At 48.5% G+C, this 25,024-nt stretch overlaps 1 protein-coding gene across 3 annotated transcripts in view; it reads right to left on the bottom strand.

The window, feature by feature from the left end:
- The window catches only part of LARP1 (La ribonucleoprotein 1, translational regulator), a 90,069-nt gene that overhangs the window by 9,799 nt on the left and 55,246 nt on the right, over positions 1-25,024 (bottom strand). For all 3 annotated transcript variants that reach the window (XM_059917575.1, XM_059917574.1, XM_059917576.1), the window contains 14 exons: positions 13,725-13,786; positions 13,393-13,458; positions 12,277-12,451; positions 11,222-11,350; positions 10,938-11,144; positions 10,678-10,840; positions 9,706-9,850; positions 5,772-5,946; positions 5,500-5,669; positions 2,933-3,325; positions 2,006-2,129; positions 1,678-1,883; positions 1,109-1,215; positions 95-246 (listed from right to left, as the gene is read on the bottom strand). In XM_059917575.1, coding sequence (XP_059773558.1) covers positions 95-246; positions 1,109-1,215; positions 1,678-1,883; positions 2,006-2,129; positions 2,933-3,325; positions 5,500-5,669; positions 5,772-5,946; positions 9,706-9,850; positions 10,678-10,840; positions 10,938-11,144; positions 11,222-11,350; positions 12,277-12,400 — 2,095 coding nt within the window. In that variant the 5' untranslated portion in view covers positions 12,401-12,451; positions 13,393-13,458; positions 13,725-13,786. The remainder of the gene's footprint in view (positions 1-94; positions 247-1,108; positions 1,216-1,677; positions 1,884-2,005; positions 2,130-2,932; positions 3,326-5,499; positions 5,670-5,771; positions 5,947-9,705; positions 9,851-10,677; positions 10,841-10,937; positions 11,145-11,221; positions 11,351-12,276; positions 12,452-13,392; positions 13,459-13,724; positions 13,787-25,024) is intronic.

Below are 25,024 nucleotides of genomic sequence, written 5' to 3'. Positions count from 1 at the left end.
AGGTTAGAGAAAATAGTCACCTGCTCCACCAGCCCTTACACCGGATCTAAGTAGTGGTCCAGGAAGCTCAGCCCTCTCCCTCTGTGCTTCTTACCGTTAAGGCAGCGCCTACGATACTTGTGGTAGACGTGTTGTGTGAAGCCGTTTTCCTTGAGCAGCTCGTGGGAAGGATGCTGGAACTTGGGCAGCGATTGAGGGGTACAGCCATAGCTGCCAACCGCAGGCGTGCCTTCTGAGGGGCTGGAGCTATAGAGACCATGAAACAGAGAGTGTCACCGGGTTCCTCAGAGCTGCCAGCCATCAAATAGGAGGGGCCTCTCTGGTCTCTTCCAGCAGCGAAGATCCAGCCTCTCACGGTGCAACAAACAAAGAGGCCCAGGTACTGTGCTAGGCCCGTAACTTATTATAGCCATGGGTCTCACTCTTTGTATCAACCTTTGGATGCTTTTTTAACAAAGAGGTCACTGGGGCTCACAGAGACTGGGAGTCTTGCCCTGGGTCACAGAGCTAATATTTAACTTCCCAGATCTGTACAATGCCCAAACCTGAGCTTTTAGCCATTTACTTATCCCGTGTTAACATTTAACTTTCCTTAATGAGCTGTAATGGGTTAACCCAAACATATTTTTCTTAAAACCATGCCTATCTTCGCAGGGAATAGACCGCATAGGTCAGTGGCTCCCAAATCTTGCTTTGGAACTGAGAACACTGGGGTAGTTTTCCTGAGGAAAAGAAAAAAGGAATCTGGGCCCCACTCCCTGAAGCTCAGTCAGGAGATCTAGGGTGGGGTCCAGGAATCTGTATCTTTATTCAACTCCCTAGCTATCTTGAGGGAGGCAGCAGACACCCACTTTTGAAATCAACTGAGCTATCCTCTTGAGAGAATGCCACGTGGCCGCCACACCTCAGAAGGCAGCCTTCCTCTTCCTGGGATCTGGATTAAGCTCTCTAGACTACTCCTGTTTTTTTGGATTTGGATGAGGGCCCCTCCCTTAAATTTGCTTTAATTTGCAGACCGAAGAGGTTCTCTCTGCTTGGTCCCATCAATGTTATGGCTCTGCTGCCTGCCCTGCACTCAGCCTGACCTCCCCTCCCCACTGTCCCATACCTGATGGAAGCAGTCCGGGGCCTGTGCTCGCGGGAATCCATCACCCAGCCCACGTGACTCTCCAAGGGTGGGTTCGAGCTGTGTCTGGTCTTCCTTTTCCGAGGCATCTGCAAAGGTCAGTCCGGGACTTGTTACTAATTGTACTCATCCAACTCTGAGGAGCATCAAGCATTTGTAGGACTAAGATTCCCTCCTAGGTGTGAGTTATCTCACAATTTATAAAGCATTTTCATGTCTATTTTCACACGATGTCCACAGCTGTAAGCTAGGAGCTGACACGCCTACGTCACAGGTGAGGAGATCGAGGCTTGCTGGTGACATGATCTGCTCAAGGACCCACACCTGGTCAGTCCTCCTTAGGCCTTACCATGGCTACATGCGGCCACCACTCCCACGCCCAGTCCATCTTGCAGATGTGTCACTCAATCCTGGTGGGCCCACCAGCCTAAGAATATGGAGCAGGTGGGGGACGTGGCACTTGCTTGGCTCAAGGCAAGAGAGAGAAGCAGAGCCCTGGAAGGCAGTGCAGTGAGCCCAAGACTCTTAGCAGCTCAGCAGGAACGCCTCACCTTAGCATCTAGCGTCCGACCTTCCTTCACCACTGGATAAAACCGTGACGTCTGGCTTGAGTCTTTGAGCTGCGGTGTCCGGGGAGTGCGAGGGGTCCTGGCGTTGCGATAGTTTGGCGACTCTGGGACAGTGGTTGGTAGAGAGCGGGCAATGGTGGAGGGCTCGGGGGCACCGAACAGCTTGTTGGCCAGGGCGTCAGTGGGAACTGCAGAGGCAGAGCGGGGACGGTAAGCAGAGGTAGGCCTGTGAATGCCTGTCCCTGTAGGGCCCCATCGGACGGCTCCAGACCCTCCCACCCAGGCCAGGGTCGCAGGTGTCACCTCTCACCTTGCTGGAAGCGAGGGGGTCCAGGAGGGACCTCTTGGTTGGGATCCACAGGGGGCTCAGGGGTTAGTGTGTCAAACTGCTCCCGACTGATCATGTTGACTTTCTTGAAGTTCTCGACTTCTTGCTGCAGAGGATATGAGATGGGGGGTGGGGGTCGGGGGGGTAGGGGGAGATGCTGGTAAGAAGACTGCCCTAGCCTGTTTAGGGATCAAGACATGCAGGAAGCTGAAGAGAGCAGCTCCCGCGACCACATACAGGGAGTTCTGGTCCCCAGGCTCTCAGCTGCCCCATGACTGCCTCAACCCCAGGCACCCAGGCGTGAGTGTGCTGACCCAGAACGGGGGAGCCCGTGCCCAGCCCTCTCTGCAGCAGCACTGAGGTCAGGACTCCGGCTCCCCAGGAACGTGCTGTCGACTCCCCCACCCCGATTCTCTTCCTGCAATTCTCTCCTCATCTCCACCAAACACACTACTACTCACAACAGAGGCTCACCAAAGGCCAACCGACCACCACACATACCCACTCTGTAAACACCTACTACACCAGTTTTGACTGTTTCCAGGTAGCAGTGATTTTTTAAAAGACCTATCTTTCCTCCATATTTCACACTCAAAGCAAGTTCCTCAAAAGGCTTTTAAACTTTTATATATGCCTAAATATTTAAGAACAGAAATGACAATCCAATCCTTATTCCATTCCTCACACAAGTGTCTAGCCAACTTAAGACATTAACCATGGATGCTCAAGAAGCAGAATAACCACCTCTTACACTGGCACAGTCTACAGTGTTCACGTCGAGCAGCACCCCCTTCTGTTAGATGAGGATGCTGAGGCTCTGTGCCCAAGGTCACAGGGCTCGTCAGCCTTCCTCTTCCACACGCTACAGGCACCCCAGGCCCCACCACCACTGCTACACCCAAGACTCACCTTGATCTGGGAATACTCAGGTTCAAACTTCTCAGTCCACAGGTCCTGCTCGTAGTAGAAGAGCCCGTCGTTAATGACCTTGGCCAGCTCAGCGCTCATCTTGGCACGCGAGGTGTGGTTGCCTGTGCGGTCCCCCCCCGGGTGCCGGCGCATGTAAGGTGGTGTCTGGGTGACAATGAGGATCTTGTTGACATCCCGGTCATCAATCTCATAGTCAGAGTCCTCATCAGACCAGGCGGTAAAGGTGTTCTTCCGCCCATCCATCTGCTCCATTTCCTCGTCAAACAGGAAATCCAGTTCCTCTTGCTCGTCTTGATCCTTGGACGTCAGCTGCTGAGAGGGCAGCTGCTGAGGCAGAGTGGTCGGGTGGAGGAACCTGGGCTCCTCTGACTTCTAACATGGGGGCAGACCGAGGAGAAAGGGAATCACCAGGGAATCACCTTATACCAGGCTCTGTCGCTGTCCCCTGGGAGAAGCCCTGACCCCTCCACATGGGACTGTTACAACTGCGGCCCTGATAATGCCAGCAAGTCACAGCTGTCAGCCTCAGAGTCAGCCTCATGGAAAAAGGATGTCCCATACGAGTCCAGGTTTCTCCGCTCACAGCTCACATCACAGTCATTCATAAACACTGAGATAACGAGTTCCCTGCATGTAGGAACTGCACTCTCATTTACCTAAATATGTATCCTCCACAGCACCTGGCCTGAGAGAGGGTACAAGTTCAATAGGCTGATTCATCCATTTGTCCATCCCCAACACCTCCCAATAAACTGGAAGCTTCATCAGGCAAGAACCACCGCTGCCTTGCCTTCCATTATATCCCCAGTACTTAGACAGGGATCTAGCAACAGCACATGTTCAACTACTTGATAAATGGGCAAGTACCCACTGGTACCAGGCCCTGTATGAAGACCCTAAAAGCAGAATAATGAACAAGACCAGGTCCTTGAATTTACGGAGTTCTCAGTTTAGTGGGACAAAAAGTCAACCAACCAACCAACTGCAGTGTGTTACGGTAAGGACTATAAATAGGTCTTGTGGGAGTACATAGGGAGTAGCACTTAACCAATTGGGGGTGGGAGTGGGGACAGTCAGGGAAGGCTTCCCAGAAGAAGTGACTATGAAAGGACGCACGTAAGTAAGCCAGATGAAGGCAGGGACAAAGATGGTGAGAGGCAAAAAACACAGCATGTCCCAAAGGCAAGAGAAAACAAGACTGCTTTCAGCCAAAACAAAGTATTTCAGAGTGTTGATAGGCTGAATTTACCTGAAATTTTGGAGGTAAAGCATTTGTCTACCCCATAGTATATATCTAAACGTCAATTCCCTGCTGTGCAAAGAGCTTTCTGTATAAACTCTAACCCTATTCTCTTTTGGAAGGTTCACGATAGGTCAGGTGGGAGTAGGGGCTCTAATTCTGGAATGCGGGCTAAGCGTGGCTCCACCTTTCCAAAGCCTTTGCAGTCTGCAGGACTGAACTGAACTCTGTCAGGTCCTTGTGCACTTACTACCCTCTCCTCATGACTCCAGCCTAACCTCTGACACTTTCTGGAAGACCGCAGCCAGAACAGACTGGGAAGTTGGGATATAAACAGGAAGGGAGGACGAAGGAGTTGAGGGAGGTGGTCAAAATGGAAAAGGGAGCACAGAATTCCATAAATCCAAAGTCCAAGGTCACCTCTGAGGCCTCCTCACAAGCCCCAGACCAAGAAGGTCTCCAAAAAAGGGATGGCAATGGGCAGGTGAATGGAGCAAAAGTCTGCTCCTGGAAAAGGGGCAGTAATTTTAGTTTGAGATTGAAACACTTCTCTAACAGGGACTAAATGTGAGCTATTCATATACTGCTTTACTATTTCTAGAGCAGTCTAATCCCTCCTTACTTCCATCCGAAGACGGAGAAAATGAAGCCTTGAGATATTAAAGAAGCTTCCCAAGGTCACCAGCCAGCAATGACAGGAGACCTGTGTTCTAGTCTAGACTCTATCCAGACCGTGTGTCTGCTCCCTCCCCCTCCCCTCTTCAGAAGGTCTGAGGGGCTTATATATGGGACAGTGAGGACAAATTCAGGGGGAAGGCACTGAAAATGCAGCCCCAGGGATTTAGATGGGGCCAAAAGAACAGCCAAGGGACTTCCCTGGCAGCCCAGTGGTTAAGACTCCACTTTGCCACTGCAGGGAGCATGTGTTCGATCCCTGGTCGGGGTACTAAGATCCCGCATGCCACATGGAGTGGCCAAAAACAAAAAGAACAGGCAAGTATTAAGAAACACTTAATACTTAATGAGACACTGCTGCCAGAGGCTGCATGATCTCCTCCTGTGAAAAACGCCATTCAGGATCTCACGGAGCTAAGGTTGCCCTGAGGGGTGATCGCCACTGGAAATGGACACAGGCCATATCAGCCTTCCTGCAGTCACTGGTGACCTCCAGCTCGCATTACAACCCTGAGCCACCCAGCTTGGCTGCCAGCCCCTACAAGCCCAGAGCTCTGCGCCTTTGCAACACCCCTCCCCACACTCCAGGCCAGGCCCCTAGAACCTAGGGTGGGTGGCAGGCCTCACCCACCTTGGGTCGTGCTGGGGAGGGCCGAGGCCTTTTCTTCACTTCAATCCAGTTCTCAGAATCCAGGTCAGGGAGGCTGGCAGACAGGCCCTTGGGCAGGGTCTTTAGGTTGCTGACCTCCTCTGTTTTAGTTGGCACTGGGGTGACAGCACGGGGAGAGCCAGGCGCCGACTCTAAAGGGTGGAAAGGGGAGATCCTCATCCCTCCAGCCCTCCTCCTGATGGCCAGAGGACACGGGCAACAGGGAGGCATCCACATGCCAGCAGGGTACCTACCTGTCTCCTTCTGATAGTGCTGGCGGGGGACAAACTCTGGGCAGTTGAGAAGCTGGGAGAAATCAGTCTGGGAATAATCCACTATAGGGGGACCAGGAAGAGGCCATTTCTCTGGCTCCTCCCTCCGGCGGACTTTTTCATCAACGATCTCCACCACCTTGCTGTCCTTTAGGGCCTGCAGGGGAGAAAGAGGGAGAAGATGCAGAGGAAAGACATGGACAGACTGAGATCCTGGAAGCTGGTGGATGACTGAGCCCCATGAGCTCAGGGATAAGTTTAGTGCTGGCAGGAGTATAAGAAAACTGGTACCATCTTCCACGACCAGCGGACGAGTGAGATGTTCAAACTTGTAGGAGGGTACCAACATGAAAAACACACCTGCCCTTTGACCCTGCCATTGTACTTCCAGGAATCAGCCCCAGAGAAATACTTGCACAAACAGGTGACAACATGTATAAGATCTGGATACAAGGCTGTTCATAGCAACACTGTCTGTAAAAGGAAAAAACTGGAAACTACCTATGCTTGCCACCACATAAGCAATTTAAACCAATTATGGCACATCCATTCAATGGAACACCATTCAGGCTTAAAAATCAGCTTCAAATGTGCTGAGGTGGTAAGAGTCACAAAAAAGCAGGTGTAAGTCAGTGAGTTTAAGATCCCATTGGGGGACTTCCCTGGCGGTCCAGTGGTTAAGACTTTGCCTTCCAGGGACTTCCCTGGTGGCGCTGTGGTAAGACTCCACGCTCCCAATGCAGGGGGCCCAGGTTCAATCCCTCGTCGGGGAACTAGATCCCACATGCATGTCGCAACTTAAAGAGTTCACATGCCGCAACCAAGGAGCCCGTCTGCCTCAACTAAGGAGCCTGCCTGCCGCAACTAAGACCCAGCGCCACCAAATAAATTAAGTAAGTAAAATGAAAAAAAGACTTCGCCTTCCAATGTAGGGGGTGAGGGTTCGATCCCTGGTGGGGGAGCTAAGATCCCACATGCCTTGAGAACAAAAAACCAAAACATAAAACAGAAGCAGTACTGTAACAAATTCAATAAAGACTGGAGAGAAAAAAAAAAAAAAAAAGATCCCATGGTGTTTGAATTTTTAAGTAAAAACATACTAATGCACACAAATTTTTCTAGGATTCACAAGTAAAGTGCTACAGGTGTTTATCTCTGGGAAAAAGGGTGAAAAATGGAGGGGGGAGAAGAGTTTTCTTCTAAAAATCTTTTAGGGGCTTCCCTGGTGGTGCAGTGGTTAAGAATCTGCCTGCCAATGCAGAGGACACAGGTTCGAGCCCTGGTTCGGGAAGATCCCACATGCCGCGGAGCAGCTAAGCCCGTGCGCCACAACGACTCAGCCTGCGCTCTAGAGCCCGCGAGCCACTACTGAAGCCTGTGCGCCTGGAGCCCATGCTCTACAACAGGAGAAGCCACCGCAACGAGAAGCCCGTGCACCGCAACTAAGAGTAGCCCCCGCTCACCGCGACTAGAGAAAGCCGTGACAGCAACAAAGACCCAATGCAGCCAAAAATAAATAAAATGAAATAAATAAATTTATTTTTAAAAAAATTAAAATTAAAAAAAAAATAAATATCTTTTAAATGGAAGAGGAAAACATTTCAACATGTGACAACATACTCTGTTGGTGAGGCTGGGGAAGAGGCACTCTCGTATACTGCTGGTGAGAATGCAAAAGGCACACCCACTAGAAAGGGAATCAGGTAACAGCTAGCAAAATTACATATGCATTTGCCTTTCAGTTCAACCATCCCACTTCTAGAAATCTACACCAAAGACACTGGCTAAAACATGAAAAGATTATATATATATATATATATATACCTGTAAATAAGAAGGAGTAGTACCTTTCTTCTACTACTACTACTACTACTACACAGTCAGCTCCCAGATATATTAAGTGAAAGCAAAAAAAACGTGAAGAAATACATGTGCTATATGTTACCGTTCATCTAATAACGGGGAAGTATATAATACACACAGAGGCATTACTTCATTTTTTTAATGGAAAGATTCAAAAAAGGTTGCTTATAGTAAAAGAAAGGGAAAAAGGTGTAAGTAAGAAAATTTTAAGTTGGGCTCCTATGAACATACCATCTGACTTTAGAACCACATAAATGTTTTCTATAAATGTAAAACAAATAAGAAATTAGGGGTAAGAAAGCAAAGCGAAACTAATGAAATTAATATATATTAAGTTAAAGAAACAACCACACAAAAATTATTTCAAGTTGAAAATAGTCACTGACTGTATAAATAGGAAAAAAAACTTTTTAGGAGTAGGAGAGGTACTATAAGTATAATGTACATAAACTGTAGAGTAAAACAAATGAATAGTTATGTTGATGTTGTTAGGAATTAGGATTTTTGGCATGGGAGAAAGTAGTAGTTACAAATAAGATACTTGGGGTTATGTACAGACCCTATAGAAATTTTAATAGAAAATATCAGTATAACCTCATGATGTATTTTATTAAAACAAACAAACAAAAACCTCTAGAAACAACGACCAATCAAGTAGCAATGAACACCGCTGAACAAATGAACAAACTGTGGTATCTAAATACCAAAAATACCACTTCCCCAAAATAGAGGACCTAGAGTTCCTTAAAAAAAAACAGCCAATTTCAGATCTGGGACAGGAAATGTACAAGATGAACGAGGGTCCCACTGGCCAAAGATGCAACAATTTGATTCAGCATAATAACTACAATAAGTTGAAATAAACAAAATGTTTGAATCTACAAGTTTGTAATGATATCAAATGATACTAATACAAGAAAAACAAACTCGAAACTCACTGTTCACCTTTGAAGGTTATTAGGGATCAGCTCGTAATTCTGAAAACTGGTTAACAAAGGAAAAGATCAAGCACTTATCTGCCCTTCCTGTACAAAGTACCTACTTCTTGGTAACCAAATACTTGATAATGCAAAGTACCTCCTTAAAGAGGTATTCCAGCTAACAAATAAAGACAGATTGATAGAATATAAACATTTTGTAGTCCCTAATGAAGTAACAGGCAGTGATTTGCAGCTTATATGGCAAAAAAGAGAACCAAGTGAACCATTAAGTGCCATCTGAGAGAATACATCACTATCTATAAAGTATTCTTGACGAGGAGGGGGGAAAAAAAAAAAACAACCAAAACCTGAATCTCATCAGGCCACTCAATAACCAATTTACAAAAAAGTTTCGAGTACAGAAGAACATGTGAAATGGTATCACTCTGTCCTATGGAAAATTCTACAAGATATACAATCTAGCATATTCAAAAAATAAACTGCAAGGAAAAAGAGAGGGAGAGGAGGAGACTTAATAAGACAATATATTGATTGGTCTTATCTGGATCCTGATTCTCATAAACTACCAAAACAAAACATTTTTGACAAGTGGGGTGAATTTGCAACTGACCAGATATTTGGTGATATTAAAGAACTGTTAATATTTTTACATGCAATAATGATATACTGATTTTTTTTTTTTAAACAGGCCTTTATCTTTTAGAGACAGATACTGAAACATGGATGAAATGTCAGATTACCGGAGATTTCCTTCAAAGTAATTTGGGAAAGGAAACATGAGGAGACAGATGGAATAAGACTGGTCATGAGCTGATAGATGCTGAGGCTGGGTGATGGGCTCATTATACCATTGTGTCTACTTTTGTAAATTTTCCATAATAAAGGGATGGGTGGGGGGAGAAGAAAGAGAGAGAGAGAGAGAGAGAGAGAGAGAGAGAGAGAGAAGGGGAAGGGGAAGGGGGAGGGACAGAGAGGCTGGCCGAGCCTTAGAATCTTAGCATAAGTAATGAGATGGGGACTCTTCCAGGGTTTTCTGCCTTGGCCCAAATTCCAGCTCCTTAAGTAAGGATGTTTCTTTCCTCTGCACCCCAGCCCCAGGGAGGGAGACATACCGCAAAAATGAGTGAAATGTCAGTGGTAAGGGCCTGTACTCGGTGGAAGGACGCAATAAGTGTGATGGGAAGGAAACCGTCAGCATCCATTTTCCGTCGCAGGAAGAAGTCTCGCTCTAAATTGTCCACGCTGAAGTAGTATTCACTGGGTGGAGGGGAGAAGAAGTGTGATTGCTTCATCATTTGTGAACATGCCTTCCTTGTTCTGTACACTCCAGGAAGCTCACACAGCCTCTGACCAACCCCGTCCCTACTGTACTTACAGTCCTAAAGGCTGAAAAGAGATGATGTTACCCTTTCATGGCTCCCTAACCTTGGGTCAAACTGCTCTCTGCCCTTCAGCCTCTTTGTATGCCTGACAAGCTCCTCATCCTCCTGTAAAACCCAGTCCCAATACTGTTGGTCACTTTCTCTTCTGCTCCTAAGCCTCTTATCACACTCTTCTGCAATGATCTGTTTCCTTGTATGGCTCCCCCACTGGACTGAGAAACAACATATTAGAGAGGCTAGGAGCTAAGGTTTTGCAAATCAGACAGAAATGGACTCAAATCTGTGCCTTGTCACTTACCAGTTAGGCAAGTTACTGGGCCTGTATGCTCATCAATAAAAAGGGGATAAAACGCAGCTCATACAAATTAAGTAGACAACTACAGGACTAAATAAGAGAATGCTTATAAAGCACTGAGCACTGAGCCTCACCAATATGCTAGCATTCTGACAAGGCTGCCGTTACAGATAAAGGGATAAAGCGGAGTAGAATCTAGACATTTTCTCTCCTTTTAAAAAAATTAACTAATTAATTTTTTAAATAGTAGTATAGTTCTCTCAAGTTACCTTTCTCAGCTCCAGCCAGAGGCAGCAACTGCTGCTAGCACCAGAAGGGCCTGCACAGCCCTACTCTACCAGGCTACCATCCTCGGGCAGCCCCCAATCCTACCCATGTCTCCAGGAGGAAGGCGCCTGTCCACTTACATCTGGCGCTTGATGTAGTCTTTAAGCAGCTCCTGGTCCACGCTGTAAAGCTCAGTACTGCTGACATTGTCAAAGTAGTAGGTGATGTTGTTCATGTACTTGGGGGTGCGCGGCCCCTCTGCACCATCAAACTTTCGGTAGCCAAACTGGTAGTCAAAATGGGCTAAGGGGGAAACGGGCGTCATGAGGGAGAGGAGATCCCTGCCCGCCCCCCACCGCACTCCCTCGGACATCCCGGAGCCCAAAGGGGCCTCACGTACTTCGAGTGCCACCCCGGCCGCGTCCCCGGCCGCGACCACGCCCCCGTCCACGGCCACGGAAGGAAGCCCGCGCCCCACCAGCCCCATCACTCTTCACACTCGATGTCTCATCCTGGTCGTGCCAGGCAGGCTCCGATTTGGTCTCTGCTTGCCAGGCTGGGGTGGGGGGGGCCACGGGCACGGGCACGTAGGTGGCAGGCTCAGACCCTATGGGGAGAGAGGGCACCGGGTCAGGCCTGAGGAGGAGCCCCATGCCCAGGCCCTCCATGGTGGGAGGCGCATACCTTTGATCTCCCCGCGGTTGGCAGGTGTGTGTCGTGGCTCCGGCGGGCGAGTAGGGCGAGAGGCCAGTTTCTCTCTGGGCACTTCAGGCTTCATGTCTATTTGCAACGGAACCCACTTGTGTTTGTTCCCTGGAGGACAGCATGGGTACAAGAAAGGCTTGAAGGAGAGGTCCCTCCTGGCCATCCCTACCCCCAACACTTCTGTCCCTGTCTGGGGTTTCAGGCCTGAATCACCATCTGGTGACTTTGGGCAAACTCCTTTCCCTCACTGGACCTCATTTTCATCTCTAAAATAAGAAGGTGGTGGACTTCACTGTGATGGACACTCTTGGTTGACTCCCAATATCAATTTCTCCACCGTCAAGAGAACCCCCTCTGGAACCAGACACATGGCAGCCCAGAATCAAGACTGCACCTTCAGCCTCCCTTAGACACGTGCCAAAATTCTGCCCAGGGGAGCTGAGTGGAAGCAGTCAATTCCAGGGTGAGTCCCTAAAAGGCAGGGAGCTACTCCCCCCTTTCCCCATCCTGCTAGGTGGAGTGAGTCACCTGGAATGAGAAGAGCCAACACACAGCAAGACAAAGGAATCAAAGAGCTGCACCTGGCCTACTTCCACCCAGCTCTCAGGTGAGAGAAATAACCTTCCATCCTGGTTAAACCACTGCTCCTTTGGATATGTATGAGAGCAGCCAAACCTGTACTCTAGCCATTTCAGCCAGAGCAATGGGAATTCCTGTCTTTAAATGATATCTAACACGGGACAGCAATACATCAAGACACACAAAGAACACTCTGAGGCAGAGACCCCTGCCCCCGTCTTCTGCACTGCTAGAGCCCCAGGGCTGAGGACAGGGCTTACCAAATGCTTGTTAAAGAAAAGGAACTGATGGACAGATAGTTGGAGTGAAGCTTGCTGACCCAGTGGCCTACACCCATCAGCCTCCCAAGGACTTCTTGCGGGGGGCTCCTGAGATTGCTCCAGCAGCCCTGGCGTTCTGACATTTCCTGGTTCTGCCCTACCACCTTCTCCCGAGTCCTGCTCCAGGTCACTCACCTTTCTTCTTCTGCCCGCCTCGCTGGTAGTCCTCGTCCCCATTCTTCTCCTCCCCCGATTCATCTGATTTGGTTTTCGGGCTCTCCTTACTATCACTCCCCTCTCCTTTCTCCTGTTCCTTCATGTCCTTTTTGGGTGGCAGCTTGCGGGCAGGCTGAGACTTGTGGGACTGTGGCTGCAGCGGGAAGCAGAGGAACAGGGAGGTGATGTGAGTCTGAGAGCCTCTTGGGATGGGAAAGAAGGGAGCTCCCCGTCACTGGAAGGACGGGGTTGAGGAGCTGGAGCATGTGACGGCGGGTTGGGCTGGATGTATTCTAAGGTCCTACTTTCATGCCTGAGATGCTTTTGCTGGGAAGAGTAGTCAAACAGGCAGGAGGTAGAGGACAACCTGTCTCTCCAGCTTCCTTAAGTCTAAATGACAGAGACAACCCCCAGGGCCGGGGCTGCAGCCTGCAACAAACAATTGTTTTACTCCCTACAACAGGACCACATAGTTCAGGTCACCTGTGGGACAGAGGAGATGCTGGCCCCTGGTCTGTCCACACCAACCCTGTCTGTGAACTGAAGGCCAGTGGCCAGAGCCGGTGAGGGACCTAGCTGTCAGCCCAGAATGAAAGTGCTGGGAAGGAGAGGACAGACCAGGAGTCCATCTTCTGCTAGGGCTCAGGGAAGTTATATAAGCTTTCCCATGACCTGTGGTCTGGAGGCGGGTACCTGGCCTAATGACCACTGACAGGCAATCCAAGTGCAGCGATGGAGAACACAGGCTTTGGAACAATACAACACACCTGACTTCCAATCCCCACTTGGCCATCAAGGGCCAATAATTAACCTTCCCCAGCCTCAGTGGCCTCATCTGTAAAATGGGAATTACTGAAGGACCTATCTAGGAGTCACTGAGGGTTAGATGAAATGGTGAAAAAACAGCACTTGGCAGTCCCTGACACACAGCTAGGGTGCAAAGAATGATTCTTAGCTATTTCAATGTTGCCCATATTGTACCAACCACGCCTCTTAAAAAAACAGAAAGGTAACACCTGAGGCTCTGAAAGCTTGAGGCCAAATGTGAACAGGTAGACAGAATTCAAACCTGCCCATCCCTCCCCACAGACTCACCTGCACACTCTTGTGGGCTATCTCTCCAGGTGTTGGCCAGTTGATTGCATCTCCAAAGTCACCAACCTGCAAGGCATATTCTATGAGGGCTCCAGGGTAACCCTGCCTCCACCATTCAGGCCCTCATCCAAAATACAGCTCCACCGAGAGATCAGAGGCCAAAATCAGTTTGTCCACGAGGACCATCCACAATGTAGAGACCCAGAAAAAGTGCCCCTGCTATTCAGAGAGAACCCAGAAGTACCTTGCAGCCCAGAAGCACTCACTACAACAGAAAACAGGCTACCACCTCCAGGAAGTCCCTGCTTGGGCTGGCAACTCCTATTTCTTACCTTGCTACCTTTGCGCTGTTTAGGAACTGCTGCCCTCACCACCTTGGCCGGAGCAGCATGTTCTGTGGGAACAAGAAGGGAGAGATAGTTATGCAGAGCCCATGGGAGGGGCCCACGGCCAGCTCCTCAACCTCATCACTACCCAACTCCACCAAGCAACCTGCAGCTTCCCAAAGGAGGAAGACGTGGTGGGGATGGGAAGGACACATGCTCAAACACCTCTTTCTGAAGAAATCATGGGAAGTGCGACCATGGAAGGAGCAAGCAGCCGAAACCCCAAGAACTCAACTCGGAGGACTCTCACAGCTCTATACCCTCTTGTGAAAAAGGGAACTGAGTCCATGCCAGGGTTTGCTCTGTAATTCAGGGCTCCTGAATTGCCCCAGATTCCATAAAGGGATCTGAAAGACCCCCTCTGGCTCTAACATTCTAGAAGTCTGTGTGTGAGCAGACTTAGGAAGGCAAGATACAAACCCTAAGTGGGCAATCCAAGGACCTCTTCTAAGCCCCACATGTCAGGGCCAGCCCTGTCCTCAGTGACCTGTGGTCAACAGAAGACTGAGCCATTCAGAGAAGATGTGCCTGCCTTCCAAGTTCCTAAAGAAAAAGTGAGACCCCCATTTGACTCAATGGTTCCACCTTTAGGGATTTATCCTAATGATACAAATTAGACAAGTGTTTAGGGTTATGTGCAAAGATGTTGAAAGGGCTATTCATAATTTCAAAAAAACTGAAAACAATACATGTCCAATAGCAGGGAACTGGCTAAATAAAAGTTCAACAACTTTTAGAATGGTCATAAAAAGATAATGATCTCTACTGATATGAAAAGATAAACACAATAAATGAGAAAAGTTATAACCCTATTTTTGTAAAGTAAGTAAAAACCGTATACGTACACATACACACAGTAGAAACTCTAGAAGGAGACATAACCGAGTATTACCAGGAGTTAAGTAGTATGTTCACAGTGATTTTGTTTGGGGTTCTCCAGTAGTTTCAACAAGGGCAGGCGGGGATTTTTGTGTTTTATGTTTTAGTTTTCTTTGGCTGTACTGCATGGCCTGCAGGACCTCCGTTCCCCAGCCAGGGATCAAACCCACGCCGCCTCTAGTGGAAGGGCGGAGTTTTAACCACTGCGCTGCCAGAGAAGTCCAGGGGCTTTTTAAAAAGAAAAAAAAATTCTTTTAAGGCAGTGGCTCTAATAGGTCTGATCCTTCCTACACCTACGCTTATTTTTCCAACTTGGTTCTGAAGACCAAGAGTTTCTGAACCCTTCCTCCCCCAGAGATCCACGGGAAAAGATACATACCCTGGGGCTCTGCTCACCCACTGCTCACCCGTCACTTTGCCTCCATTGTTGGCCAGCCATGCCAGGGGTCAGGAGCTGCCCCCAGTCCCTGAGCAGAGAAATTTGTCCGGCTGGTCTCAAAAGGAATGTTCTACGCCTTGATCAGACGCGTGTTCCCTTAACGCGTAGAGAGAGTCCTTGCCTGACTCCTAACTGTGAGGCCACTGCATTCTTGGCTTCCACCCCACACCGGAGCCACTGCCCCCTCAAGACACCCCACGTGCCACAGGAGAGCTGGGGCTCTGTAACCCAACCCACAGCATCCCCCATTCCCAGTGCTGGGCAGTGGAGAACCAGAAAACCCCTCTCAGTCCCAAGAGGATGAAGCCCTGAGGCCCAGGGAACTACTTAGTCCACACTGATTTTCTTGCTAATTCTGGTTTGGCCCAGAGAAGGCTAATACCACCTAGTTCCCTGACTAGGACCAGCAGGGGCAGCCACGAGAAGATGACCTCCCTCGGCTACACACGAGCTGTGGCAGCAGTCACTTCTCCAGGGACCCAGCCTCCACACTCCAACAGCACCGCCTGCATGCTACCAGTACAACAGCACGCCAAAAGGCCTGCAACGTCAACTTCATCAACACAAAGTTGGAAAGGGGGGTCAGTCAGAGGGCAAGGTGTTCCTGAAAACTACTGGAAAAGGTTTAAGGCAAAGTTTTTCAGGTCACTGTCTATTTCCTCTAATAAAAACTCCTTCAAAATTGGGAGGAATCAGATCCTGTAATCACCCTGCCTGACATTCTGTTCACCAAGATCACAAAGGGACATGGTAAAGTACTAAAACTTCAGTCTCCAATTAATGGGAGTGCCCTACTGCCACCGAAAGAGCCCACTGATTCCCTACTCCCCCACAATCCCAAGCTGACCAGGGGAACGTGACAACACAGGGGATAGGGGCACCCACCCCCGACATAGTCGAAAAATCCAATCGCACATCATGTGGGGCTGCTTTTACTATTGAAAAAAAACACATATAAGTGGACCCACACAGTTCAAACCTGTGTTGTTCAAAGGTCAACTATATTTTCTATATTGCTTGTTCCAGAAAGATCCTAAAGCTGCTGATCTTTTGGAAAAAAAGCTACCTAGAAGGGCCAGATCTAGGAGGTCTAAGAAGCGGGAAACTAGGGGAGGTTTAGGGGGAGAAGGCACGTGGGTGAGTCAACCTCATCAGGTTGTGGTAAAAAGAACTGGTAAGAGGAAAGGAAAAGCTGGAAATGAAACAGGGATGAGTGCAGGTGAAGTGAGATGGGGCCGGGTAAGATGGGAGAAGGCCTGCAGGATGGGGCTGGCCAAAGGGAACTACTAGGTTTCAGGCCTTAGTGCCAGGAGAAGAGGCGAAGGCCAAATATTTATTGTGAGGCTGGCATCATCTCCTAGAGATGAGCAAAGTATCTAAAAAGACAGAATTTACCCTGATCGCAAAGAACTTCTACCTTGGGGAACAAGGTAATTTGTAGGGGCTTAGGGGCTGCATTACTGGAGTTCATATCCACCTGCTGCCATATACCTGGCCATTAGGTCGACCTCCTTGGAGGAGTCCAACCAGATCCTAGGCCAAGTGCCCTGGCTCTGCACTCTCACTGCGTTGTGTTAGGTGCCTGGTTACTTATCTACCATTCAGCCCACCCCAGCCCTTAAGAGCAGGTACCAGGGTGCTTTCATAGCAGTGATCCCAGAGTCTAGCTCAGGGCCTGGCAACACGGCTGACGTTTGTTTAATGAACGGAGAGTTCACACACCCATCTCCTCTAGGATTTCACACTAGAGAAGAAAAGAAGCTTTGCTTTCCAGTTGCTAGTTCCTGAGTCTGTGGCCTCAACCCTCAGCCGGAGCCTTCCCCCCGGCAGAGAAACAAGTATCCTAGGCACTGCTGGATCCCAGGGGAACCCACGCCCCAGCCCTGCCTTGACTCCAGAGGCAACTGATCACCTGAAATCAGTCTTGGGTCCTAGTCCAGACTCCAATACTCACCAGTTGTATAACCTTGGAGACACTACCTACCACCCTTCCTGGGGCCTCCCTCACCTTCCTCAACTGAACAAAGGGAATTCACATCTAGAGGTAGAGGGAAGAAAAGGTAAGATCTCAACCGATGAGACTTCTCATGAAAGCAGAAGAGATGCTAGCAACAAGCCGTGGTCATAATATTAACGGATCACTTACTAGATGCCACACACTGTTAATATTAACACTGTTAGTATTAATATTAACGGATCACTTACTAGATGCCACGCACTGTTCTAATGCTGAGTTAGTTTCTCTAATTGGTCTCATTTTACAAATGAGAAAACCCAGGTACATGGTGGAAAGGTTATTTACCAAGATCACAGCCAGCAAGGAACAGAACAGGATTTGAAGCTAAGCAATCGGACTCTAAATCCTGTGCTCTCAGCCACTTGGAGGACGGTCCAAATTACCTCCTCGTCGTGGCCAGTAGGGCAGGCCCTCAATGGCTGGGCTGCAGGGTATCATTCTACACACTGGAGAAAACCAAGGCCCACTGCAGGGAGACCTAAGGTCACAGAGCAAGGCAAGCGACACTCCCAGGATTGGACACTGGCAACCTGACAAGCCCCTCTCCTGCACCCAGAGAGAGACAAGGGAAATTGCCACCAAGCAGGCCCGGAAGAAGCCCCACATGTGGCACCCCCCAGTCCCGTGAGGAAAGAGGCATTGCTTCCAGGCCCGCTTCCCAGTCCCTCCACTTCAGCATCTGCCCCAGTGAGGATGGGGGTCGGGGGCGGGGGTAAGCCCCCAGCTGACATGGATTCTGCCCCCACCACTGCCTGAGCTACAGCCCAGGACCCTCACTGTGGAAGGCAGAGACACCATTTAAGGGCAGGGAGAGAGGCCAGTAGGAGTCTAGATTACATCACCCACCTGTGCCCGTCCCTCCCAGGACAGCCTGGGGACAGAGTCAGAAAAGCCTGATGTATTTTCAGCTGTCATCCAGCCTGGGGGTGTGGTGGAGTCACAGAGGAGGAGCTTGGGGACCCTGGTCTTTTCATCCCATCCTCACTGATCCCAACGCCACCCCCACCCCCGGCAGGAACACTCTTTTACAGAATAAAAAAAAAAAAAATGCTGTGTTAACCATCTTCACCTTCTTCACTGATTCCTACCGCTGCCACCACCTCTCAGAAGCCTCTCTCTATCCAGCCTTCCCACCCCAAGTTCCCCCAGACCTGCAGATGAAACACGGGAGGGGGCTGAAGGGTGCCCTTATGGAAAGGAGTGGACAGAGAGAAGAAACCTTCGGAAGGTCCGATCATCTTGAGGCTCTGCTCAAAGGAAGCTTCTGAAGAGTCTGCGCCCCTTGGCCTGGGAGGAGGGGCAGGGGCGGCGGGCTCTGGTCACATGATACCACCTGGCCCAGCCCAGCTCAGGCTCGGGCCCCAGTCAACTATCTATAGCCTGCAGTGACTCTCCCTGCCCAGACACGGACTCTGCTGTCCTGGGGTGGCTGTGGTCACTCCCACTACTGGTACTAGTCCCTGAAGTCCCACCCCAAAGCTAATTAACTAATCATCATCACAGCTGAAATATATCAGCAGGCAGTGAAGCCTCTGGCCTCCGAGCACCAGCTCCCTAACCCAGCCTTTCTGAAGAGCACATCTGGTTCTAGTTAGAATGGTAATCGTAATAACCACCTTTTACTGGGTACTAAGTGCCAAGAACTGGTTTAACTTGCTATGTGTAATTTCACATAATTGTTTCAGAAAGACATTCCAGTTGTTCGGAAAATGAAACTGACGGAAGAGACTTGCCCAGGGTCACACAGTATGTATTCTGTGTGACACACAGATCTCAGCATAAATTCTTCTCAAGTCCTTCCCTAATTGCCCAACTAGCAACTCTGGATCAAGTTCTAATTCAGTCTATCATGTGGGATCTTCAGAGTACTCATTAGCCCCCGAAATGGTTGCATTTTTGTGCATCTCAACCCCACTAGACTAATCAATTGCTGAGTCCATACACTATCCATGCAAAATGCCAAAGTTCTTCTTCACATGCAGTAGCTCATTTATTTTTCACAACCACGCTAGGAGCTACGAGGCAGGTAAGATGATGAAGACTCCCAGTTTAAAGATGAGGAAATTGAGGCTCAGAGAGCCCACCTGCCTAGTAGGTAGCAGAGATGGATTGAAACCCAGGTACAGCCTGACTCCACCTTGGGCTTCACCAGCCGGCAACGTGCTGGATGTGTGGACGACGACTGGGAGCTCCACGAGGGGAGGGATCTTTCCTGCGTTTCTCACTGGCCGCTGGAACCCAGGACTGCAGCCTGTACATGGCTGGCCCACAGTAAATATTTGCTGAAATAAGAAATTTACTTCGGGATGGGTGCTTCTTGAAGGACTTTCCAGAGCGTTCTTTTCTGGGAAAAGAGGTTAATTACCCCTTTGCATTATGTCTGAACAGCACAGCTCTGCAGTCTGGCAACTGCAACCCCTTTGGAGTCTAGACCTATGCCCTGTTCTCCTTCAAGTTGTAATCAGCGTGCTTCAACCCAAACACCAGACATCGGCTGTGGAAAACAGAACAGAGAGCGTGTGCAGCAAACAAAACAGCACAGGAACTCCCCAGAGGTCCCAGACTTAAGCCGCCAGGCCCTGGGCTACACCATGAATCACAAGGCTGGCTGGCTGGCTGGGATGGCAAGCTGGGAAGCACAGACACCAGCTAAGAGGGCAGCACCCACTCAAGCGCAGTCGCAATGCCACCCATGAACACAAGCTTATGTTGCCAGAGCTTCCGAGTTTTCAAGAAAGGTAGAAAAATAAGTTTGACATGGAAGGGACATTTTCTGCTTTCTAAATACTGTTAATGAATTCACGTTAAAAAACAAAACCCTTCTTCAAGCCATATCCAGCTTGTGGGCTCCTGCACGCTCTCCTAAGCCCTGCCGGAGGAGCAGGCTCATCACCCAGCAGCTGGGCCCTGGATTTCAGAGCCAGTCCTCGGGCAGGCTGCAATGCTCTGTTGCCCCACTGACTCCACTGTCCTTCTGTGGGAGGCTGCTGACATCAAAGCTGGTTTTCCCTTGTCCCTGTGGTCACCCACCACACCTGAGGTAATGCAAACTCATTTTTACTGTCCTAAGTCTAAGGCATTCTCTGCTGCATGAGGCTTCTGAATCTCCAAGAAATTACTTTGGATTATCCCTGTTATTGGAGTGAAGAGGCTGGAAGGGACCTGAGAACTCATGCCATTGTACAGATAGGAAAACTGAGGCCCAGGAGGGACCAGGCTGTGCCCAAAGTGACCAGTGAATTGTTGTGGAGCTGACACTGAACACCCAGTTTCTGCCTAGTGATCCAGAGCTTTTCCCACAGGTCAGGAAGCCAATTTTCTCACTCAACGAAATATGCCTTGTGCACAACTACACGCACTCACAGGCTGGAGGGCAGGGCCTCAGGGACCCAAGCATTCCAGGTACCACTCCCCACAACCACTGATGGTGCCTATAACAGAGTCCCAGAAAGTCCCCGTTTTTAAGAACGGCTTCTCACATGGAGCTGGGATACATAACAGAAAAGGAGGGGTGCTCAGGTTGAAGTGGATCTGGGAGCGGGGCCCCACTTCCACCAGCGACTTAACTTCTTCGCACTTCTCCAGGGAAGGCTTTTGGCTGCATCTGGAAGACGTGGGGCAGGCAGGCTCTAGAGGTCCTAACCAGCCATCTATCCAGTGTGACAGGTTGGGCACCCTCACTAACCCTTAGTTTCCTGCTCTCTCCAATGACCGGGTCCTAACAGCTCCAGCCCTGCAGGCTGGGGACACTCAGTAACAGGGAAAACTCCAGCAGAAATGGGAGAGACTTGCCAAGTGTCCCAGAAGCACATGGGGAATTGGAGTTCTTGGGTAAAGACTAGTTCCCCCAATCCAGTTCAGCCAGATTGGCCTTGCTCCCCAAAAGCCGCTGATTTGTCCCTGCTGCTGAGTTTGGGCAAGGCTTGGAGGTCCCTTCAGTGCTACTTATTATACCCCAGCTGGGTAAGAGAAGAGCCCTGGGACGCCATGGATATGGAGACAAGCTGCCCCACCAGGAGACTCCCCGCCCTTGCTCACTGGTGCCCTATTTCACTCCCTCCCCCTTCAGCAAATGTAGAGGGGATGTGACCCCTACACTACCCACCCCCCTCCCCGCCCCACCCCACCCCAATTAGGCTGTTGGGCTAAGAGGCAGGACAGAGCAGCTGTTAACAGCATAGACTCTGGAGTCCACATGAGAATGCTCTAACAACCAGCTGCCGTCAAATAAGTAACTCATAAGGCCAGGGGAGACGGTCTTATCTGACCAACTCCTCATGCAGCTTGTAACTCGATAGGCATTAACAGGGCCACAGAGGAATGAAAGCCAAGCAAGCAGGTTCACCAGGAGGCAGAAAGGCACCCTGCATGGAAGATCCTAGAGTAAGACTTAACCTCTCATTTTCTGAAACTATGATAGGGGTTCGTGGCGGCTGCTAGCTAACAGGGTTGTTCAACAGCTTAAATGTGGGCAGAGTTAAACAGAAAAGTACCATAAATGCATTACAGTTATTTTTTTAAATCTCTTTGAATCAATTCTTGAATCTGTCTGGTGCTTCAAAAAAATTTTTAAGGATTACAGTTGCCAGATTTAGCGAATTTCAGATAAACAACACTAATTTTTTAGATTATGTCCCACATAGTATTTGGGACACCTTATACTAAAAAAATTATTTGCTACTTATCTGAAAATCAAATTTAACTGGGCATGGTGTATTTTTAATTGCTCAATCTGGCCACAGTAGGAAGGAAGGACCATTGCCCCATGTTCCATGACAGTGAGTCAGTGTCCAGAACATGGGGCTAGTAGCCGGGAGACTGATGCCAGTCCTGGTGCCGGCACTACAGCCCCTGCTATTGGAGCTTGGAAGAATTCCCCTCTGGGTGCCTTCAGTTTCTCTACTCAGAGGTCTGTTCTTGGGGTGTGGGGATCTTGTCATCTTTAGTTCTAACGCCCTTTAATTCTACCCTCACACTCACTGATCACCCTAACCACAACCTTAGATGAAACCAGCTTTCCAGGGGTACAAGCTACCTCTGAAACTACTGCTACAAAGGACTTGGACTCTAAGATTTCAGGATGCAAAAAATGTATCTATCTTCTGAGAAGCTTGTCAAAATGCAGATTCCTGGGTCCCACCCTCCAGAGATTCTTGCTCAGGAATGGTGGAGCCAGGAATCTGCTTAGTAATTCTAAGGGAGGTTTTCTCTGGACACACTTGCAGTTATCTTGATAGACCAAATGAGTTTCACCTGCTAATTTTGATAGGGGTTACTCAGAACCACAACACCACATTTAGTATTTTTAAAATTTTTTATGGAAGCATAGTTGATTTACAATATTGTGTTAGTTTTAGGTTATAGCAAAGTGATTCAGTTATATATATATATGTTTCAGATTATTTTTCATTATAGGTTATTACAAGAAATTGAATAGAGTGCCCTGTGCTATACTATACAGGAAATCTTTGTTGCTTATCTATTTTATGTATAGTATTGTGCATCTGTTGATTTTATGCTCCTTCTTCATCCCTCCCCTTCCCCCAAGTTTGTTTTCTATATCTGTGAGTCTGTTTCTGTTTTGTAAATAAGTTCATTTGTATTATTTTTTAGATTCCACATATAAGTGATATCATATAATATTTGTCTTTCTCTGACTTATGTCACTTTAGTATGATAATCTCTAGGTCCATCCATGTTGCTGCAAAATGCAGTATTTCTTCTTTTTTTAATGGCTGAGTAATATTCCATTGTATATATATCCCACATCTTCTTTATCCATTCATCTGTGGATGGACACTTAGGCTGTTTCCATGTCTTGGCTGTTGTAAATGGTGCTGCTGTGAACATTGGGGTGCATGTATCTTTTCGAATTAGAGTTTTGTCTATATACCCAGGAGTGGGATTGCTGGATCATATGGTAGCTCTGTCTTTAGTTTTTTAAGGAACCTCCATACTGTTTTCCTGTAGTGGCTACTACACCAGTTTACATTCCCACCAACAGTGTAGGAGGGTTCCTTTTTCTCCATACCCTCTCTAGCATTTATTTGTAGACTTTCTGATGACGGTCATTCTAACCTGTGTGAGGTGATACCTCACTGTGGTTATGATTTGCATTTCTCTAATAATAAGTGATTTTGAGCATCTTTTCATGTGCTTATTGGCCATCTGTATGTCTTCTTTGGAGAAATGCCTATTTAGGTCTTGTGCCCATTTTTTTGATTGGGTTGTTTCTTTTTTGATATTGAGCTGTATGAGCTGTTTGTATACTTTAGAAATTAACCCCTTGTCAGTTGCATTGTTTGCAAATATTTTCTCCCATTCCATAGGTTGTCTTTTCATTTTATGATTTCTTCTGCTGTGCAAAAGCTTTTAAGTTTGATTAGGTCCCATTTGTTTATTTTTGCTTTTATTTCTTTTGCCTTGGGAAACTGATCTACCCAATTAGTATTTTAAAATCAGGGCTGTGCTTTGTAAGAACTGGTAGTGGGTACATGGGTCCTCGTTTCAATGTTTCCCTTTTTATTTTACATTTTTGTATTAAATAATACTTTCTTGAAAAGAAAAATAAATTGCAGAACTATCCTGGGACTTCCCTGGTGGCGCAGTGGTTAGGAGTCCACCTGCCAGTGCAGGGGACACGGGTTCGAGCCCTGGTCCGGGAAGATCCCACATGCCGCGGAGCAACCGAGCCCCTGCGCCACAACTACTGAGCCTGCGCTCTGGAGTCCGCGAGCCACAACTGCTGAGCCCACGTGCCACAACTACTGAAGCCCACTTGCCTAGGGCCCGTGCTATGCAACAAGAGAAGCCACCGTAATGAGAGGCCTGTGCACCGCAATGAAGAGTAGCCCCCGCTCGCCGCAACTAGAGAAAGCCCGCGTGCAGCAATGAAGACCCAACACAGCCATAAATAAATAAATAAGTAAATTTATTAAAAAAAAAAAAAAAAAAAAAGAACTATTCTGGTGGAAATGGAACCCAAGCCCCCTTCCCACTATACCTCCCACTCAGCTGGAGTCCCTGAGCAGAAGGCTGTATGAAAAGCCCTCACCTCAGGGCTGTGGAAACTGGGACCAGTAAGCTAGAAGACTGGCAACACCACTTCCACAATCTAAGGACACCAGAGGAGGTGTGGGTGGGGGACCTTGGTTAAATGCAGATTCCTGCCTTCTCCCAAGCTCCAGAAAGCAGTCTGCCAAGAGGGGCAGAGCATGAGCATCTGCATTTTTTAACAAGTTTCCTGTGCAACGCTGGTGCCAATTAATGTTTGAGAACTGAGCTGCCAATGAGTGAGACTGGTGGTAAGGGCCCCCCTGGTCTCCAAGCCCCAGTCCAGGGTCTCATATTTATGGACAGGAAGTGCAGACGGGAATTAACCGGCTCACAAGAGCAGGAAGGGAATGTGTTTTATTTTTTTTCTTTTTTTTTTTTTTTGGGGGGGAACGTGTTTTAATTACACACACAGACAGCAGCCTGAGGAGGGATGTATGGGGAACTCACCACCATCCAATCTCCAGCGTCAAGAGCAGAGATTGGTCAGGCCAAGAAGCCACAAGCAGAGTGTCTTGACAGACGTGAGCTCACAAAAAATCAGTCTGGGCTGAGCTTGAGGTTGAGTTTTACAGTGAGCTCCCGACTATGGCTGTGCCAGAAGAATGAAGGCTCTGAAGGGACCTGTCTGCCTCTTCCTTACAATCAAATAGCTTCCACTCTTCCCCTACACATCGCTGTTTGCACACCCAAGGCCCTGAGGTCTGGATCTGTTAAATAATAATGGCTACCACTTACTAAGCATTTACCTCAGGCCTCCTGCTGCAGGCCTTTTGTGCATTTTCTAATCCTCTCAAGGGCAGAGCTATCCCAGTTTTAGAGGAGACCCAGAGGCTAGGTGGCTAGCCAAAGGTCACA

This window comes from Balaenoptera ricei, chromosome 3, assembly GCF_028023285.1.
Source record: "Balaenoptera ricei isolate mBalRic1 chromosome 3, mBalRic1.hap2, whole genome shotgun sequence".
Classification (NCBI taxonomy): Eukaryota; Metazoa; Chordata; class Mammalia; order Artiodactyla; family Balaenopteridae; genus Balaenoptera; species Balaenoptera ricei.
Note: the sequence above shows the minus strand (reverse complement) of the source record. Positions and strands in the feature narration are given on the sequence as shown.